Raw genomic sequence first — 22,216 nt, 5'->3', positions numbered from 1 at the left:
TCTGCTATGGTTTAAATATTCCAATTGTGGGCAAGGCCATTCTATTACTACTGCTTTAAGAATCTCAAAATTCACATTCAAATTTAATCAGTCATTTAAATAATAGAAGTTAGTATTATGGATAGTCAAGGTGAATAATCAAGATCTCTTGTTGGGTTGTAAGTTGTGGGGGGCTTTCTCTCAATGGTCAAATATAGATGAGGTACTCAGTGCAGTAGTCTCAATGAGCACCATTCTCCCAAATTAATGTAAACCATTTTATAAACATTGAAATATTGGTTACTGTTTTGTTTTATAGAGTCAAACATTTTTAACTGTCTTTTTTTTTTAATAGCTTATGTCCCTCCAAAGGATCTTAGTTTTTCAGAAGTGACTTCTTATGGTTTCAAAACCAACTGGTCTCCAGCTGGAGAAAATGTTTTTTCATATCACATCACCTACAAAGAAGCGACTGGGGATGATGAGGTCACTGTGGTGGAGCCAGCATCGAGCACCAGTGTTGTTCTCAGCAACCTGAAGCCAGAGACCCTGTATTTGGTCAATGTGACTGCGGAGTATGAGGATGGCTTCAGCATTCCCTTAGCTGGAGAAGAGACCACCGAAGAAGGTGTGATGGGGTTTCTGCCACTGTTTTTCAAAAATGAATAATTTATTGCACTACAGAGTTACAGTTTGTAGTAACCATCTGCTTTATAGTTCAGAATTGCCAAAGCCTTTGTAAGATTTGGCATCTTTAAAAGACAGCTTTTCATAAATCTTTTTAAAAAGAGAAAAATAACTTTTAAGTAAAAAACCTTAGACTTCTTTTGATGAATTTGAAGTTAAGAGACCTAGAGAACTGTTGATAATTATGGAATTAACTTTTGAAATACTGCTTATCCATCTTTTTTGGTCCCACATTTCAGGAATGTCATGTCTTAAGTCTTTCTGAAATTGTTTACTGTACTTACAGAGTTACGGCAAATATATATATGTATATATATTGGTAATAAGTATATTATAAATTATTTATTTTCTTTTAAAAAAGTTGTGGTAAAATATACATAACATATTTACCATTGTAACCATTTTTTGAGTGCACATTTTAGTGGCATTAAGTACATTCACCTTGTTGTGCTACCATCACCACCATCCATCTTTAGAACTAGCAAAACTGAAATTCTGTACCCATTAAGCAATAACTCCCCATTCCCTCCTTCCCTCTACTCCTGGAAACCACCATTCTATTTTCTGTCTCTAGGAATTTGATTACTCTAACTACCTCACTTGAGAGAGGAATCTTTCAGTACTTGTCTTGTTGTGCCTGGATTATTTCACTTAGTAAATGTCCTCAAGGTTGATCCATGTCGTAGCATGTGTCAGAATGCCCTCTCTACTTATGGTTGAATAATATTCCACTGTATGTATACACCACATATCTTTTAAGATGGGTTTCTTACTATGTTACCCAGGTTCGCCTCAAAATCCTAGGCTCAAATGATTCTCTTGCCTCAGCCTCCTGAGTAGCTGGGACTACAGGTGTGTGGCATGGCGCCCTGCCTCACATTTTGTGTATCTCCATTCATCAATGGACATTTGGGCTGCATCCACCTTTTGTGAATATTGCTGCTATGAACATGGTGTGCACATTTTGCCAAATATTTTAAGCAGTATTTGTTTACATGTGTACTCCTTACTGGATAGAGTTGAATATATTTGGACACACTTTGTTATGTTTGACATTTAAGGCACCAATTTAAGTTGGTTAGTGGAAGACTAAGGCAAGGCAATTATTCTTTAACATAAGCATAGCAAAGTATCACAATAAATGTCAATTGTTCTTTCCTCGTTTGACTGGGAATAGGAGGTGAAGACCCTGAAAGAATAGTGTGAGGAATTTAAGATAGTTATAAAGAAGTATTTGCTGACAGGGATGGTGCACATTGGCATACTATACTGATAAAAGCTAGAGAATCGTTTTTCTCTGAAACATTTTTCAGATAAGATTGCTATTTTTCCTTTTTTCTTTTGCATGGTTTAGGTATATTTCTTCCTGAAGGCCATCACATAAACTAAATGGCCTAAGAAGTCCTTTCATCTTATGACTTTTGTGGTCATATAAGGGAGAAGGCCATACTCAGATATTTCTGAGTTTCTGATGCTTTTCCTGTAATGCCCACACTGCTGCTCGATGACCTTGACCCTTTCTTTTCAGCATTTTGGGAGGGGAATGGGAAATCTGTCTCAAGAGAGGACTTGTCTCAGGGTTTTTGAGTAGAAGTCACTCCATTCATACACTAGTTTTTGGTCATTGGTCTACTCTAGTTTTTGGTCATTGGTCTACTACAATGGAGTTTGGTAAAGTCTTTTCAGTTATATTGTCTGTAATGGAATCTGGGATTTAAATTTTCTTTAGTTGATAAGAAAGTTTCCAATGTAATACTTTCATTAAGCTAACAATTATAGAGCTCCTGCTATGTTTCAGGTGCTCTGCTAAATGTTTTCCATAGATTATCTCATTTAACCACTTAAATAATCCTATAAATAGTCATGTTTTGCTGCTAGGGTAATCTGCGGCTCAGAATTACATATCTATGAAGCTTCAGAGCTAGGATTCCAACCCATCAGTCTATCTGCTGATTTGTTCTGACTCATTTAATCTTTTTCCTTCCAATACAAAATGAATCATGGGTGTAAGTTGGCCAACTACCATTTCTTTCTTTCCTGGAGAGATATACTTCCTTCCTTTCTCTTCTAGAGAGATATACTTCCTTCCTTTCTTTCTCCCTGGAGTGATCTATTGATGTGTTGAATATTTAAGTAAACTTCTAAATGTCTGTGTGTCATTTGCCAGGCATGTTGTGCTAGGCTTTCACCCCAGTGGACTAAGAAGACAAAGACCTTTAGTTCATCTTTCCTGAATATGTTGTCTATATAGACAGTTGGCCCCATTGAGCAAGAAGGTCATTTAAACATGTTTACTAAACACAAAACCAAATGATGTTCTCATTTGGGCATAATGAAAAATGCATTTAAAACTATGAGTCTGTGGGTGTTACCCACAGTGCATCTTAGCTTCAAGATGTAGATATAATGAGCATTCATTAAGTACCTATTCTCTGCTTGTTCCGTCCTATGTATGGTTGAATTATTCTCCAAGTCAAATGACTATACAGATAAAAAGTTAGTGTGGGACTGACTGGATAAGACGGTTTGGTTGGGTGGGTTGATATGGCAGAGCTGGGTGTTAGGTGTTATTTTCTAGTTTCGTGAGAAAATGTAGTAAGAGTGAAAGTCTTGGCTGTTTATATTCAAAGAAATGAATTGTTTTTATTCTTGAAGTTTATAGCAGTATAAATTTAGCATTTGATAGAATATTTATTATTTTAAAAGTTTACTATTATATACATCTTTATGTAATTAAAAAATTAACAGTACTTAGTTTCTTTCTGGATATTGTAGAATTCATATTTGCTGTTTCAGAATTTAGTTAATCTCTGGCTAAATGAGTACAGAAACCAGGATGTTTGCAAATAAATTGCTGATGGATTTCTTTAGAGAAATGGTATAATTTAGTAATAAAAAAGTAATTTTTGTATTTTTCATATAAAGTCAGTCAATTTATGTTTTAAAATCTATTTTTCCTTTTTTATTTCAGTAAAAGGAGCGCCTCGAAACCTAAAGGTGACAGATGAGACTACAGATAGTTTTAAAATTACTTGGACTCAAGCTCCAGGGAGAGTTTTAAGATATCGAATTATATATAGACCAGTTGCTGGTGGAGAGAGCAGAGAAGTTACCACCCCACCCAATCAGAGGAGGAGAACCCTGGAGAACTTGATTCCAGACACAAAATATGAAGTATCTGTAATTCCTGAATATTTCTCAGGACCTGGTACTCCATTAACTGGAAATGCAGCCACTGAAGAAGGTAGAGGAAATATGCTTATCATATGGTGACAACCAAACTCTTAGACTAGAGGGGAAAATTGGGACAACTATCCAGATAAAAAACTCATGAGACACTTTGTTTCAATTATTTGAGTATGTTAGACCATAGTCCTTTTAGATTTAAGTTTAAATTTTTTTTTTTACTTAATCATGACATTATTTACTTGTGTCAATAGATTTACTTATTTATTTATTTAATTAATTAATTTTTTTGAGACAGAGTCTCTCTCTGTTGCCCAAGCTGGAATGCGGTGGCTCGGCTCACTGCACCCTCTGCCTCCTGGGTTCAAGTGATTCTCCTGACTCAGCCTCCCAAATAGCTGGGATTACAGGCGCGTGCAACTACACCCAGCTAATTTTTGAATTTTTAGTAGAAGGAGGGTTTCACCATGTTGGCCAGGCTGGTCTGAGACTCCTGACCTCAGGTGATCTGCCTGCCATGGCCTCCCAAAGTGCTGGGATTATAGGTGTGAGCCACCACGCCCGGCCTTGTGTCAATAGAATTTAAATGCTAGGATATAGTCTCAATATTCTTTTAAAAATAATATTATTAAATGTTTTAGTGTGAATTGAAGGATGACTAAGAATTAAAAATCAAACTGCTATGCACTATTGAAATAAATTGTATTTTACTTCTTAAGAAAGGTTTTTAAACATTAGCTTGTTTTTCTTTAAATGGGATGATTAGGATCCCAGTATACATTCTGATGTTTGTTGAAATTATTAATGTTTAATATGTGATTTCATTGGGGGGAAAGTAAGGCATACATAATTTTTCATTTTATTTCCTAGCTGTAATGTTTTTAAAATAGCAGTAATAATGCAAAGAACACATTAGCAATAATGAAAAGTTACTGAGTACCTGTCTGGTGTCAGGTTCTGTACAAAGAGCTTTTCTTATATTTTGTTTAATCTCTGCATAGACTTTATGTTATTATTATCATCATCTCAGCTTTATAAGAGAATTGAGGCTGAGGAAATTAAATAATAAATCAAGACCACACAGCTAATAAATGGTGAATCTGAGTTTGTGGATTTTACTGTCCTACTGCAGACATTTACAAGGAGTATCCATTATCTCTTGGTCTGCATCACCCTTCTCTGTCCCACTGCCCTCCCTCCCTCTGCATCACTCTCCCCACTCCTACGGCATTCCTCTCCCTCCTCCCCCACTGCATCATGCTCCCACCGCCCACTGCCCTCCCTCCCACTGCATCACTTTCCCTCCTCCCACTGCATCACTCTCCCACCTCCCACTGCATCACTCTCCCTCCTCCCACTGCATCACTTTCCCTCCTCCCACTGCATCACTCTCCTACCTCCCACAGCATCCCTCTCCCTCCTCCCACTGCATCACTCTCTCACCTCCCACAGCATCCCTCTCCCTCCTCCCACTGCATCACTCTTCCTCCTCCCACTGCATCACTCTCCCTCCTCCCACTGCATCACTCTCCCTCCTCCCACTGCATCACTCTCCCTCCTCACACTGCATCACTCTCCTTCCTCCCCCACTGCATCACGCTCCCACTGCCCTTTGCCCTCCCTCCCACTGCATCTCTCTTCCTCCTTTCATTGCTTCACTCTCCTCTCTTCCCCCTGCAACCTAGCTCATTAGCCTGTTCTGCTATAGAGGCTTTCTCTTTTTACCTGCTTTCTTCCTCCTCTCTTCCATTGGTGAAGTGTGACTACTTCATTGGTTTTCTTTCTTGCTGAGGGTCTAGGGCTCTTTGTGCTGGGCACCATAATGTGACCCAATACCTCTTTATCTTTCTATTTTCTGGAGTAAAGCTAGCTGGCTTTTATATGCTTAGTGGAGGGTGACATAGGGCCGGATTCCTTAGGAACCTTCAGAGAGGACATGACCAATCTACAAAGAAAGTCATGAAATAGCAGACATCACAGCTACAAAAGGATGGGTGGTCCCTCGGGATTTGTACCCAAGGCTCGGTCTCACTTAGCTGTTTTTTCTCTTACTTTTTTTCCCCCTAGGGAAAGCAATATGTTTATAATTTATCATTTTTATTATATCAGAATTAGTTCCTGGATGTTACCTTTAGATGTTCATAGCATTACACTGATTAACTGTTTTTACTGAAGATTTCTTAAAGGAATTAAAATCTGCATTGTAATACTAATCAACATGTATATATTTTATAGTGCTTTGTTCCACTTTTAAGGAAATACAGGGAAACTATTTTATAGGAAATATTCTAACATGGAAGATTTTACATGGAAGATTTTAACCTTTGTAAACACAGAAAAGGGACTGGATATCTTTCCCCTTATTTCTACTAACATATAGGGTCTGATTTAGAGATGCTTAAGCTTTGTTGGCTAGTCAACAGTTATATCACAACAGTGATAGTCTCAGCCAGGATATAACTTTGATGTAGTGCACATGCGTAAGTAAAGTAACAAAGTGTTTTTCAAGTCATTTTATTAAATAATGGGTTTTGATGATGTTGTCATTTTTTAATGAAGTTAGAGGGAATCCAAGAGACTTAAGAGTTTCTGACCCTACGACGTCTACTATGAAATTATCTTGGAGTGGGGCACCAGGAAAAGTGAAACAGTATCTCGTCACATATACCCCAGTGGCAGGGGGTGAAACTCAAGAGGTCACTGTGAGGGGAGATACAACCAATACGGTGCTGCAGGGATTGAAGGAAGGGACACAATACGCCTTATCTGTGACAGCCTTGTATGCGTCTGGGGCTGGAGACGCCCTCTTTGGTGAAGGAACAACACTTGAAGGTAATTACCATCGTATTTTCTGAAAATCCAGGAACTTGTTTGTGGTGCTGCCTCTAGGAAGCTTAAAATGTTTTCAGACAATGAATCTAGAAGTATGCAATCCTTTCTCTTAAAGGATTTTCAATATGCATGTTTTTCAATGCATATTGAAAAACAAATAACCATAAAGCTCTCTGTTATTCAGAGATGTAGAATGTAAGCAACGGAAAAAATTAAACTTGATTCAGAAGTGCCTTGGGGAGCTGGATGCATCATGAGGCCAAAGAAATGTGTTTATAGTTCCATGGGTTGGTTGAAAGGAGAATAGGTGTATGACATTCAGAGCGGGAAGGGACCTTGGGAAACATCTGTGAAAAAAGGTTTGGATTGCCCAAGTTTATGCAGCTAGTTCTGTCTTTCAGATCCAGATAAGAGCCATTTTCTGATATCCATTCATGTGCTCTTTTCATTTACCATGCATAAAAGCTGAAGAAATATAAGAATCCAAGTTTCTTTTTTTTTCTTTTTTGAGACAGAGTCTCGCTCTTTTGCCGAGGCCGGACTGCAGTGGCGCTATCTCGGCTCACTGCAAGCTCTGCCTCTGTGGTTCACGCCAGTCTCCTGCCTCAGCATCCGGAGTAGCTGGGACTACAGGCGCCCGCCACCACGCCTGGCTAATTTTTTGTATTTTTAGTAGAGACGGAGTTTCACCATGTTAGCCAGGATGGTCTCGATCTCCTGACCTCGTGATCCACCCGCCTCGGCCACCAAAGTGCTGGGGTTACAGGCCTGAGCCACCGCTCCTGGTCAAGAATCCAAATTTCTATTTGTTTTCTAAGTGATTTCTGAAATTCCGTTCTGTATTAAATGTTCAAAGTGATTGCGATAAAGTACTTAGTAAGAAACATCAGCAAGACTGGAGCGGTTTCCTTGGTTCTTTAGAGTTAATTGTCAGAGGCCTTTATATTTTTCAGGATCTTTTGAGATATAATCACAGCTTAGGTTTAACTCACCACAGCTACTAAGTGAATAATGTAAGGGAGAGAAAATACAAATTTAATTGAACCGCAATGAGAATGGATTGCAATGCTAAAAATCCCATGATGTTGACTCAGTCCTATGGCTGGGGCCTACATGGACTATGAGCAATAGCTTTCCTTGTCTTTATCATTATATTTTATATGACTTATTTTAAATGATTATAGGAAGAAAATGAATCTGAAGTATCTTCTAATATGAAATCACAGCGACTAAGCAAAATATCCATCAAAGTTGATGGCTCCAGGAGCTTGGAAGGTTGTAGATATTGTAATTAATGAGACAGGACATACAATAGGCGGTTCTTAGAAACTTCAAGACTTAAGAATGAAAAACAAATAAATAAAAAATACTAATCTAAGTAGTAGTGATCGGCCAGGTGCGGTGGCTCATGCCTGTAATCCCAGCACTTTGGGAGACCAAGGCAGGTGGATCACCTGAGGTCAGGAGTTTGAGATCAGCCTGGCCAACATGGTAAAACCCTGTCTCTACTAAATACAAAAATTAGCTGTGCATGGTGGCGCATGCCTGTAATCCCAGCTACTTGGGAAGCCGAGGCAGGAGAATCGCTTGAACTCGAGAGGCGGAGGTTGCAGTGAGCCGAGATTGCACCATTGCACCCCAGGCTGGGCAACAAGAATGAAACTCCATCTCAAAAAAAAAAAAAAAAATAGTGATAAAGAGTTAAATTTCCATAGTCCATGAAATCTGTTTCTAGAAAAAGATTTAAATGAAAGATTAAATACCAGTGTTTAAAGTACTTACAACTAGAAGAGTCCTGGTTGTACTGCTTAGCTGTGTGACCTGGAGTAAACCTTTAATCCCTCTGGGCCTTAGTTTATTCATCTATAAAGAAGGGATGATTATCCTCCCTCTTTCTTTCCGGAGTTATTGTTGAGATCAAATGGGAGAATGTAAGTGAAATTCATTGGAAACTGTAAAATACTATATGTCTACAAAATTCATCAAGAGGACATAGCTTATTAACTTTAGATCTGATATCTAAAAGCCTCTTGGTATACTCAGGGTTGGGGGCTGCGGATTGGTTCCAAGACCCCTGCATATACCAAAATCCCCTGCATATACCAAAGTCCTCTCATACTCAAGTCCAGCAGTCGGCCCTAGGGAACCTGTATATGTGAAAAGTTGGCCCCCGGATATAGGTGGGTTTCGCATCCTGTGAATACTGTATTTTTTGTCTGCGTTTTGTTGAAATAAATCTGCATATAAATGGACCCTCACAGAGGAAACCCATGCTGTCAACTGTATAGCTTTAGTATTTCAAATATAATTGGTAACACAAAAAGTTTTGAAAAAATTAGTAGAAACAGAAATTGCCTTAAATACACAGACATAATCCAAACAAAAAAAGCATGTGATCTTTACAATCTGGGGCAACGTCCAGAATTTTGGAGAAATTTGTCCTTTTCTTTGGACCTTTGAAGTTCTGTTTCTCCAAATGCTTTCCACAATCTTTTAGCATAGATTGTTCATAAGATTTTTTTAGAGGACAAACTTTCACTCTTTGTTTTTCACAAGATAGGTATAGATTGTATTTGTGAACATTTCTTCTTTATAAGAAGTATCTTGGAAATAATTTAATAGTTTTTCTTCTGGTTGTGCCTTTTAACCTTCTGGTATTCATTTGTGCTTTCTTGCTTTTAAAAGTATATTTATGCTCAGTAAAAATCTTCTCGATTCTAAAAATTAAGGCATTTTTGCCAAGAATAATATATTACAAATTGTATTTAACAAAATGTACTTTTTAATTTTACAGGAAGCACATTCTACTAGGCTGTGATTTTTGTAAGCCAGATGTATTGCTCAATTGTTTATAATATTATAGCTCTTCACGAGTGGTATCGAAAACCTATCAACTTGTACGCATGTGTGAGTATACACACACGCACGTGTCTTTGATCAGAAACAATCTCTAAGGGAAACATATAGATAGTAAAATAAATTTTAAAAGCTATTGTTTTCTATTTCCTGAGAAGAAGGAAAGCTAGATAATTTGCAAGTTTGCTTAAAAAAATACAGTTAATTCCTAACTAAATTGTAAAAATTTACAATGGACATTTTGTTCATTTATGCTAAAGTGCTTTACTGCAGTGAAGGATTACCGAAGGGCCTCCAGCCTGATTTTGTTAACATATTTATCCCATTGCATTATGTGTGGTAAACTTGACAAATATGTGAAAGCATAGTTGTGACTAAATGAAAATAATAGAAGATTTTTGCCCCTGGTTATTCCATTTCATTTTGTTGTATTAACTCAGCCAAATCCACATACCATATACAGGAATAGGATATGATGGTAAATGCAGGGAGTGGAAAGCCCAGAAACAGAGCCAGGCAACTGCTTTTGAGGGCTGCTGTTTTTCTAATCTGTTTTTCTCTTGGGAGAGGAGGTGGTAAGAGCAGAACTTGAAGGAATGTTTCCTTTATCCAGAGGCATGGTGTCAGCCGGCAGGAGCATTCCGTAGGTTGGACATCTTATAGATTACCTCAAATGCATTATGGCTTTCAATTCAAAAGGAAATAAAGTTGTTGTTTTGTATTTAAAAAAAATGTGTAGTGTGGTCTACAACCATCTCTAACTTGAATCTATTTCCTAGTACTTTTTTTGAAATGCAGCCAATGATCAGAAAATTCCCTTGTTGCTGGAAGAGAGATTTATTAGCACTGGTGTTTGGGAAGTTCATGGTTGGCTATAGTACTGTACGCAATAGAATCACAAAGGCAGAGTTTATTACTATTTCAGATCCAAACTTCAGAGGAATGTGAGCACACATCATTAGGTTTGATTTACATTGTTTTTTTCCCCTGTTGTTGTTGTTGTTAGAGCAGTTAGACAATGTAATTACAAAAACACTACTGTATATGTAATTGAACTTCAAGTCTTGAAAGAACCTTTAATTGCCGCTGTTAGTGCTTGGAGGAAAATCTGTTTTTATAAACCTCTCAATAAATACTGCCCATTTTAATTCAGAGATTTACCACAAATGAACGAGAATTTCAATTTGAAGAATAATATGTTTTCTTGTTAAATTTTTGAGTGTTGTTTTTTGGCTACGGAAAATATGACTTTTTAGAATTTCCTTTGTTTCAGTTGCTGTAGCAACCTGCTAATGTCCTAGATATGAATGGCTTCCTACAGATCAAACCAAGTGTATTCAGTTGACATTTTGTTACAATGAGGTTTTTAGCACATCTCAGGAATTCTGCATGATGTTGAGTAACATGAGCCCCTTAAAGATGGACTAAACAAGGCCTCTGTGTTTTCCTTGATTTACTGCTGTCTCATAATTTGAAAAATCATACATTCTGGGTATAATAACTCTGATGTTGCCAGGGAACTTTAGCACAGTCACCAAACAGTAATTTCTATTTCCTTTTTTTCTGTGAATTAATTGCTTGTCAGATAAAAATTGAAGTCAATGTGGAGAGGTAATAATTATGGAAGAAACACTTTTTTGCTCAAGCCGACTTTGAAGTTGAATGGTAATTTAATTGTTAAGATGTTTTTAAAAACTGTGTATAGCTTAAAGTAACTGAGTTAACTTATCAATAGTGAACTTTGTCCTTTGGAATGGTGGCTCTAATTCATTGGTTGTAAATCAAATGTATTTCCACATGAATGTTATCCAGAAGCAGATCTTCTGTATTGCTGTGGAAAGTTGGATGACTTTTGAGCTGAGCTCTAACGGAAAAGACAAATTGATTTAGAAGAGAGTTTACATTACATTTTCAATTTAACTTCTATTTTTGAAAGTGGTATATGAAACTCAATGAAAGCTGGCTGGAACAATCTATAAGATGAAATACAGTTTTATTTCATGATGATTAATTTTTCATTTATCATTGGCTAATTTGTGTTATAATTATATTTGAATTGGATGATAATTTGCTTTTCAGAAAGAAAATGGAAAAAGGGTAAGGAAACATAGGAAAGTTACTTAAATGAGGCATTAGTTCTTTGGCTTGGTATGTGGAAAAATGCAGTGTAGGAATCAACCCCTTCAGGATGTTCAGATCATGAGAAGTAGACCTGTCTGAATTACTTCCCACAGCAGCAGCACAGAGACACATGCAAGCACACACTAGAAAAATGGCTTTTGAATAGATGTAACTATGTTTTATAATAAGGACGGAAATGCTGAGTAGCCAAATTTCAAAACCTGATAGAGTTTTATACCTTTAAACTTATGACATTTATACCTATACTGGTACTATACTAGGAAGAATAAGGTGTAAGGGAAAACTGTCAAGATAGAATCAAAGGAATGGTAATAAAGGAATATCATCATTATAGATGATGACTTATTTGAAATGATTGCCAGAATTTCTATTACCAGAGATAAAATTAATAGACAGAGCACAGGCATATATCCAGAACAGAAGAGAGCAAGTACTATGAGACTAAACATTATTCAAAAAAACCCTAAACAAACCCCAGCACTGTAAGACACATATTTGTAAATCTTGGAGAACAGAAGAAAGAGGAGGACCTCAGAAGGGAGGGAGCCTCTGCTAGAGCAAAAGTAGATCTAGGTTCAGGGAAAGGTAGTGACTACATGGCAAAAAGTCTACTAGGGTTGCTTTCTGTTCACTGCCACTGTTTCTACGCCTTCCCCTTTTGAGGAACAGTAACCTCTCCTGGAGATAGCCTACAGACTGGTCTTCTCACATCTTTACTTTCTTCTCCCTCTCTCTTTCCTATTCCCTCTTAGGTACTCTAAAAAGGGACTCTTGCATAAACCCAATAGAATGAAACTAAACCAAAACAAGTCAGATAATTTCTTCCTGTAGTTACTGATGTCTGGAGCTCCTCAGATTCAGGACAAAAATGACAATGTATTTGCCTTGCAAGTAAATGCCTTGCTAGGTAACACTTAGAACTTCATTCATGTGAAAATGTGCTCAGCTCTTCAATAAGAGGCATGCGTGTGTTCAGAGCCATTTCCTGTTGAGACAAGATGGAGGGGAGAAGAGAGCAGTGAACATCCCACATGTGTCCATGGAGATGTGATGAAAAGCTTAAATCATCTCCTCTGTTCTCTGAGGGTCAGCCTTGAGATTATTTTGCCGCCTAAAGCAGTGATTTTCTGTACATGGCAATATAACCACACAAAATACAAGCCACCCAGCAGTCCTACAGAGCATCATGTGTGTAATGATTTTGACCAGTTTACTTTCACCATACCTGTCTTTATTTTGAAGGAGCACCATTTCTATGTGAAAGCAGATTTGAGGTTCCTTCCCACACTGACCCAGCACACCTCCCGAATAAATGCTTCTCTAGACCTCAGAGAGGAGAAGTAGAAAGAAGAGCAAAAAGGGGGAAAGAATAAAGAATTGTAGAGGTTTTGGAATCACAGGGCAGATTTAAAAGATATTTAGAAGGCACTAGTACTTAGGTGCATCCCCAAATATTCCAATTTAATTGATTTGGGTAGGGTCCAGCCTTTGTTTTTTCAGGCAATTCTGTTTATCGGTTCAAGTCCAGTCCAGTTATTTTGCTGCTGAGGGCCCCAAGGCCCCAGGAGGTGACATAGCCTGTTGGTGACCTGCTCAGATGGTTGCACACCTGGCCCCAAGACCAGTTCGGCCACTTGCCAGCTTCCGTCCTGCCAACTGTACCACAGGGCGCAATCCGCTTGCTTCATTTTTTGGTAATCTAATGTTTGGCCAAACCAAGATCTCATTTTTTAAAAATTCAAGGGCTATACATTTACTTGTCGTGAGTACAACTTATTCTCAAAATTCCTGGTTGTAATGTAACAGAATACTCAGCCCTCCTCTCTAAAAAAAATTATCAATATGTTTGGGGAGCAGTATGGATTTAATATTTAGGAATATTCTTATCAAACTGACTGATTGACATGTAAGAAACCCATATGAAGCAGTTTATCTTCTCAATTGTGGTGTCTCAATTGAACTATCTTTCTCCTTTCTTTGGAGTCTATGTTGCTATGTCACTAACATGGAATGTTGTAGTGACAGTGCCTGCCTTTACATACCACAGGCAGAAACTACAATTTTTAGTGAGTTTTTTTCTGAGATTGAGAACTTAGTGTTCACTCAAAATAGTGTTGTCATGCCATTAATTAGAGCTTAAAAATATTTTTTAGTTGATTTTTAATTTGCATCTTAAAAAGTGCTGTTGTAGATTATTTTCAGGATATTGATAAACTTTGGGAAAGGTCTTCATTGCATTTTACTAATATTTTGTTCTAGCTTTACAAGTCTTGAGAGTGTTAAAATAGTTGATTAAAATCCATAGGAAGACATGTCTTGTGATCTTAGATCCTTTTGTTTTAAGCCCAGAAATATCTTTGTGAATGTATTTTTGCTTCAACCACAATTCTCTTCCTATTATTTTTCTCACAGTGAAATCATTAGCCTGTGTTTATGAGATTGACGTCTGTTGTCGTGGAAATAAACAATGTCACAAATTTAGTGCTGTAGAAAGAAAAATAGGTTGAGAAGCAAAACCTTTGGGAAAAATAAAAGCTGAAATTGTTTTAAAATTACCCCAGTGTTAATTTGAAAGATAATTCCCACATTCTAGTTAACCTTATTTGTCTGATACTTTTTTGAAACATCGTTAATGCAGCTCATTTAAATTCAAAATTGCTTTCAAGCAAGGTCATTTCACAACAGCTGTTCCTGACTGCAATTTAGGAAATTTAGAGGAAAAGGCACATATTGAAAATGGTGTATATCAAGCAAAGGAAAAACGTGCTGTACATTTAAAACTTAGAGACTAGGTGTTGGGATATCGATTATCAAAACAAATAAAAAACAAAAAAAAGAAACCCACAACCAAACCAAATAAAACAGTTTTAAATTGTACTTTTATATTCCAAGTAGAGAAAATATAAAGGTGTATGACCATTTACACAGTAAAGACAGCTAAAGAAGACTTTCAAATGGGAATTAGCTTCAAGAGCTGAGGGAAAAAATTCAATTTGCTCTTAAAAATAAGTATTCTTTGTTCCAGTGAAATATGTAACTAATTTCCTTCCAGGGATGAGATGTGCTGTCAGCAGTTAAAGTTATTTATAATGGAGTTAGAATTTTCCATTTGGGCTTGGGGTCTGGTAGGCTGCCCAGCTTCCGTTTCATTTATTTTTTCCTCTAAATCCACCATATATGATAGGTTTTTGTCCACCTAGATTTCTTTTTCATTCATTGTTACCTTTACTTTTTGTGTTGAAATATAATTGTTAAATTATGACTGCTTTTAAGATATTCATTTTTACTCTTCGAGTTACGTAAAATAATAGTTTTTAAAATTCTTGTAAGAGCATTGTATATCATTTGCATGAATATACAACAATTACTGGTAAAATGTATGCTGAGAAGCAGATAGATTTGTATTTATGTCATACTGTGGCATAAACCCTAGTAAAGGTAGACAATAAAAAGTGACCTGTATATTTATCTTACATTTAAAATATGGAGAGTGAGGGTTTTATTCAAAGACATCTGTGCCTCCTGTTAAGTTGAGGTTTCCATATTTTTCCACTTGGGTTGTATGTTTTTTGAATGAAAGAGCCAAAATTTAGTAGCAGACGTTTTTGATCAGCTAGAACAAGTGGTGTGTTTTATTTTGGTGACTAATCACTTTTAAGTTTTCCAGAAGAATTGATTGTTTTTAGTTTTGTTAGAGTTAAGCTATATTGAAAGTTTGCACTGCTACGTTTTAAACTGCATGAGCAAATAAAAGTTTCACCAATAAACTGTTGTTGGCATTAAGTTTTGTAAGTGATATGAGATTGTTGCAGTTGTTGTAAATCATGCATTGAAACTGAGTTTATTTAATTAGATCAGAGAGGAAAAGATCATGGTAAGGAAATAAAGATCTTTGTGAACAATGGGCCATGTCACAAGGCAGACTAAAATGTGATAAAATTCTGGGACTTAGATACATTTTTTTCCTTTGGAATTTTTTTTTTAAAGACAAATACTCCTTCAAATTTGGATGTCAATCTTGTCCTGAAGGACAAGATTATCTGACTAGGCATATGAGGGCAAGGTTAAGAGGTAGGAATCAAATAGAATTCTAAAGTTTTATTGCATCAATCTATTCCACAGACAGAATAGGATGTACAACTCAGAAAGAAGAAATGGGCAATTTTAGACAAATGGAGTGTGAGTCCAGCAAGTCAGAATCTCTACCAGGATCAATGAATATTAATACTTAAATACCTACTAGACATTTTTAAAAAAGATTCCCTTTTAATTTCTGTTCTAGAACGTGGTTCTCCTCAAGATTTAGTTACTAAAGACATCACTGACACATCAATTGGGGCTTATTGGACATCTGCTCCAGGAATGGTTCGCGGTTACAGGGTCTCATGGAAATCACTTTATGATGATGTTGACACTGGAGAGAAAAATCTGCCTGAAGATGCAATTCATACTATGATAGAAAATCTGCAGCCAGAGACCAAATACAGAATTTCAGTATTTGCCACTTACAGCAGTGGAGAAGGAGAACCTTTGACTGGAGATGCCACAACTGAATGTAGGTAACATTATGGGTGTGTTTGGGTGTGTGCTGGTGCTACCCAATAGTTATCAGCTCAAGTGACATGCAGTTTAATCACTTGAATGTTTTTTCTTTACATGATAAATGAAGACTGAGGAATTAGGATCTTTAAAGAATTTGGCTTAAATTCAGAGTAGGTTAGTGTCTAAAAGTATATCAAATTTTGAAATATTGAATCTCTTTCAACTAACTATATTTGTCTTTTTTTTTTTTTCTGGTGCAATGATTGACTAGATCGAATACCCAACTAGTAAAAAGACCAGAAGCTATGAAGCGAAGAGAATTCGGGCACATTTGTATAGCTGCATGATCTTTGTCAAGTTACTTAACCTTTTTTGAGCCTCAGTTTCCTAATCTGTAGAATGCAGATAATAAATCTTGTCTCTTAGAGTTGTGAGGATTGTATAAAATAGCAATATACAAAGTGGCCAGCATAGTGCCTAGCCACTTAGAGATGATTGATAAATGATGGGTGGCTATTGAAACTATGATTATCATACAACCAAGACTTAGTTTTTTAATTATTTATTTATTTTTATTTTTTATTTTATTCCTATTATATTTGGTAAGGTCAAATCAAAAGCCCACTCAATTTTCTGATGACTCAGATTTACCTCAATCTCACTAATATTCTTTTGTTTTGTAAATAATTATGAATGACCTATCATAATCGTCTGGCTGGTGAAGGATGTGTCAGGATATCTTAATTCACTATCTTAAAAAGGTTATTTGTTTAAGTGATAATCATGTGTCAGTATAGGTTCAGAAGTTGTAACAAATGTACCACTTTGGTGAAGGATATTGATCATGCGGGAGGCTGTGCATGTGTGGAGGTGGGAAAAGGTACGTGGGAAATCTCTGTACCTTCTGCTCGATCTCTGTACCAAAACTGCTCTAAAACAATAAAAAATCTATTAAAAACAAACAATTGAAACCAAACCAAAGCAAACGTCGTTTGTTAAGCATGGGCATTTCTAAGCATTTGTAGGAGAAAACTTTAATCCTTTTGTTTTGGGAAGGTTTTAGGAAAAGGAGAAAGAATGGGCATTCATGCATTTCCTTCTATAAAAAAGAAGTAGAGGAATTTGGTGATTTTTCTGGCGAAGGAAGAGAGAGGGAGAAGTGCCATGAGCAATTTCAGTTAAGTCCTATATCCTGATTTTAAGTTGTCCTTAAACTAAAATCTTTGTGTCTAAGTTCATTTTCTTTTTATCATATGCAAGCTCAGTTGGATGTTCAAGTTTAAATTTGTATCTTAATTCACCAGATTTTTAAAAATCAACTTCTTTATAGGAAATTTAAATATGTGAGAAGACATAGTTCTCAGATATTCACATGATTGGTTTCTATGGTAGTAAATAAAATCTTGTGTCTGGAATATATTGACTGATGTAGTTTAAGAATGTGGTAGAAATTCATTCTCTACTTTTGAGGAAATTCACTTGTCAAGAGAAGCTGTATTGTAAACTTAGGTCATATATGACACATAAAGCTAAATTTATTTGTAGGAGTACAGATACAGTTCATGTGGCTGAGAAATTACAAAAGTATATGTATTTAAAGGGACTTTTTTCCTCCAAAAATTATCCTCCATTTTGTCTTTTTCCAAAAAGTTGGAGGCTTCAAATAATTATTTGGAATTTAAAATGTCTGCAAGAGATGTGTTGTTGCCAAAAGCAAATATGGTGGCAGAAACTAAATAAACCTCTGTATCTCAGAAGATGAGCATCTAAGAAATTTTCAATATTTCTTGGCTAATTGCTTGACTTAAACATTGATGAACAGAAAGGCCTGTTTTTTTCCCAAGTTAACATTTTTTTAAATTATACTTTAAGTTCTGGGGTACATGCGCAGAATGTGCAGGTTTTTTACATAGGTATACATGTGCCATGGTGGTTTGTTGCACCCATCAACCCATCATCTACGTTAGGTATTTCTCCTAATGCTATCCCTCCCCTAGCCCCCTACCCTACTACAGGCCCTGGTGTGTGATGTTCCCCTCCCTGTGTCCATGTATTCTCATTGTTTAACTCCCACTTATGAGTGAGAACATATGGTGTTTGGTTTTCTGTTTTTGCATTAGTTTGCTGAGAATGTTGGTTTTCAGCATGATCCATGTCCTTGCAAAGGACATGAACTCATCCTTTTTTATGGCTGCATAGTATTCCATGGTGTATATGTGTCATATTTTCTTTATCCAGTCTGTCACTGATGGGCATTTGGGTTGGTTCCAAGTCTTTGCTATTGTGAACAGTGCTACAATAAACATACGTGTGCTTTTGTATTTATAGTAGAATGATTTATAATCCTTTGGGTATGTATCCAGTAATGGGATTGCTGGGTCAAATGGTATTTCTAGTTCTAGATCCTTGAGGAATCGCCACACTGTCTTCCACATTGGTTGAACTAATTTACACTGCTACCAACAGTGTAAAAGCGTTCCTATTTCTCCACATCCTCTCCAGCATCTGTTGTTTCCTGACTTTTTGATGATTGCCATTCTAACTGGTGTGAGCTGATATCTCATTGTGGTTTTGATTTGCATTTCTCTAATGACCAGTGATGATGGTCTTTTTTTCATATGTCTGTTGGCTGCATAAATGTCTTCTTTTGAGAGTGTCCATTAATATCCTTTGCCAACTTTTTGAGGGGGTTGTTTGATTTTTTCTTGTAAATCTGTTTAAGTTCTTTGTAGATTCTGGATATTAGCCCTTTGTCAGATGTATAGGTTGCAAAAATTTTCTCCCATTCTGTAGGTTGCCTGTTCACTCTGATGATAGTTTCTTTTGCTGTGCAGAAGCTCTTTAATTTAATCAGATTCCATTTGTCTATTTTGGCTTTTGTTGCCATTGCTTTTGGTGTTTTAATCATGAAGCCTTGCCCATGCCTATGTCTTAAATGGTTTTGCATAGGTTTTCTTCTAGGGTTTTTATGTTTTTAGGCCTTACATTTAAGTCTTTAATCCATCTTGAGTTAATTTTTGTATAAGGTGTAAGGAAAGGATCCAGTTTCAGCTTTCTTCATATGGCTAGCCAGTTTTCCCAACACCATTTATTAAATAGGGAATCCTTTCCCCATTGCTTGTTTTTGTCAGGTTTGTCAAAGATCAGATGGTTATAGATGTGTGGTGTTATTTCTGAGGCCTGAGTTCTGTTCCATTGGTCTGTTTATTGTACTTTAAGTTTTTGGTACCAGTACTATGCTGTTTTGGTTACTGTAGCCTTCTAGTATAGTTTGAATTCAGGTAGCTTGATGCCTCCAGCTTTGTTCTTTGTGGGTAGGATTGTCTTGGCTATGTGGACTCTTTTTTGGTTCCATATGAACTTTAAAGTAGTTTTTTCTAATTCTGTGAAGAAAGTCAATGGTAGCTTGATTGGGATAGCGTTAAATCTATAAATTACTTTGGGCAGTATGGCCGTTTTGACGGTGTTGATTCTTCCTATCTACAAGCATGGAATGTTTTTCCATTTGTTTCTGTCCTCTCTTATTTCCTTGAGCAGTGGTTTGTAGTTCTCCTTGAAGAGGTCCTTCTCATCCCTTGTAAGTTGGATTCCTAGGTATTTTATTCTCTTTGTAGCAATTGTGAATGGGAGTTCACTCATGATTTGGCTGTTTGTCTGTTATTGGTGTATAAGAATGCTTGTGATTTTTGCACATTGATTTTGTATCCTGAGACTTTGCTGAAGTTGCTTATCAGCTTAAGGAGACTTTGGGCTGAGACAATGGGGTTTTCTAGATATACAATCTTGTCATCTGCAAACAGGGACAATTTGACTTCCTCTTTTCCTAATAGAATACCCTTTGTTTCTTTCTCTTGCCTGATTGCCTTGGCCAGAACTTCCAATGCTATGTTGAATAGGAGTGGTGAGAGAGGGCATCCTTGTCTTGTGCCAGTTTTCAAAGGGAATGCTTCCAGTTTTTGCCCATTCAGTATGATATTGGCTGTGGGAGGCCTCTTTTGAACAAGGAGCAGACGTGGCAGGAATGAAATGTTCATTTTTAGGTTATGATTGGCCCTCCATATTCTCAGGTTCCACATGTGCAAAGTAACCAACTGCTGATAGACAATATTTTTTAAAAAGCCATAAGAAATAACAATACAACAATAAATAATAATGCTAGTAAAATACAGTATAATAATTATTTATATGACATTTACATTGTATTATAAGTAATGCAGAGATGATTTAAAGTTCAAGAAGTTCTCGAATAATATCATAGCATTGATGAGAAAAAAGAATTGATTCCTGGTGGGGGTCACCATCTGTGTGGAGTTTGCACATCCTCTCCATGTCTGTGGGTTTCCTCCAGGTACTCTAGTTACCTCCCACATCTCAAAGATGTGCCTGTTAGGTGAGCTGGTGCGTCCACGTGGTCCCAGCCTGAGTGAGTGTGGGTGTGTGTGTGGGTGCCTAGGATGGGGTTGTCCCTTTTGCCCTGAGCTACTTGGACAGGGTGTGTCCACTGTGACCCTTAACTGGAATAAATGGGTGAATAATTGTGTTACTGGTTTTCATTTATCTTGCTTAAATGTATATATAGCTCACACGTACATCAGTGTTTCATATGAGAAGTGTTTTGGTTTTTATTGAGAAGTTTGGTGATGTTTTTGTGATCAGAAATATGATGTAGGAACTTAATGCTTGTTTATATCAATTAACCTCTGGAAAATTGGTTTCCTTTTATCAGTTGTTCAAAGTTGCAGTTTCCAAGAAATTATTTAATGTTAGGTGAGAGCTTAGTGTATTAGGGAGGATATGCATAGGTTTATGCAAATACTACACCATTTTATATCAGGAACTTGAGCATGTGAGGATTTTGGTTTCTATGGGAGATCCTGAAACCAATCTCCCATGGATACCAAAGGGCGACTGTATGTGAAAACTGCTGAAATGTCTAAGTAAATAAGAAAGAAGTCATGGACCTTTCTTTGTTCTACCACCATTTTGTTGTTGTTTAGAAAGTATTGTCAGAAATCTGAGTGAGATCTGCTATTTAGATGGTAGAGGAATCCTAAGGTGTGGATAACTCAGCAGAACCCCGAGCCCATGCTCCTAGAGTTTCACATATGCTTCCAAGAGGGCATTTTGGGAATGTCTTTAAGATTGCTTTCTCCTGAAACTCAGGGACATGGTATGCAGATTGTTGATACAATGAAATGAATACATCATTGATACAATGAAAATCATGAATTGGGGTTAGAAAGCCAGCAGAAGGGACACTTTCTATTGCCCTTCTAATTTATGGCAGCTGGCTTAGCAGTGGTGCAGTGGATGTTTGAAAGTGTCTGGTGATAGTTACTAACACATGAAAAGAACTTACAATGTGAGAGGGTGTAACAGCATTTAATGGCATGTGGTATCCAATCAATGATGTAAAAATTCTTTCTCTTTGGTTATGGGAAGCCAACAAGGGTTTTTTTTTTTCTCCCTAAAATCCAGTTTCCCATTAAAACTAGGATGAGATATACTGCACTGTATTTAATTTCAGTTTCTTTATTTTAAAGAGTTAATTAAAAGGCAGGAATATAAGTGAGGTCATTAAAACATATCAGGGTATGAGATATCACTTTTGGCTGTTATTAACATGTTTAAATTTTGAAACATTTTAAAGGTTGGTATCCCATTGTTTTTTGAAACTTAATTTTCTTTTTAGATCAACATTCATAAGATTTAACTTTTATTTTTCTAAATTCTGAATTGAGTGAAATTGGTTTAAAAATTTTGTAAGAGAGAGAATGTCTTGTTCCACTGAGTAAAAATTTAAGAGATTAAACAAAAGATGAGAAAAATGTATTGTAGCACAACCCCTTCTAGAAAACTGTTAGACACCCATCAACTTATTTGATATTTGTGACAACTGGTAATGCTAATAATCCAAATAGATTATTTTTCTATATACTATTCTTTCTTGTACTATTTTCAAAACTCCAGGTAAAGTCTTTAGATTTTTTGT

The 22,216-nt window shown here is 36.5% G+C and overlaps 1 protein-coding gene across 4 annotated transcripts in view; it reads left to right on the top strand.

Annotated features, from left to right (window-relative positions):
* The window catches only part of COL12A1 (collagen type XII alpha 1 chain), a 125,974-nt gene that overhangs the window by 28,740 nt on the left and 75,018 nt on the right, over positions 1–22,216 (top strand). For 3 of the 4 annotated variants that reach the window (XM_063666330.1, XM_054492142.2, XM_063666331.1), the window contains exons 11-14: positions 335–607; positions 3,638–3,910; positions 6,412–6,684; positions 15,965–16,237. In XM_063666330.1, the coding sequence (XP_063522400.1) occupies positions 335–607; positions 3,638–3,910; positions 6,412–6,684; positions 15,965–16,237 (1,092 nt within the window). The remainder of the gene's footprint in view (positions 1–334; positions 608–3,637; positions 3,911–6,411; positions 6,685–15,964; positions 16,238–22,216) is intronic. The other variant, XM_063666332.1, reaches the window with a different exon arrangement.

This window comes from Pongo pygmaeus, chromosome 5, assembly GCF_028885625.2.
Source record: "Pongo pygmaeus isolate AG05252 chromosome 5, NHGRI_mPonPyg2-v2.0_pri, whole genome shotgun sequence".
NCBI lineage: Eukaryota > Metazoa > Chordata > Mammalia > Primates > Hominidae > Pongo > Pongo pygmaeus.
This window is presented reverse-complemented; position numbering and strand designations above follow the sequence as displayed.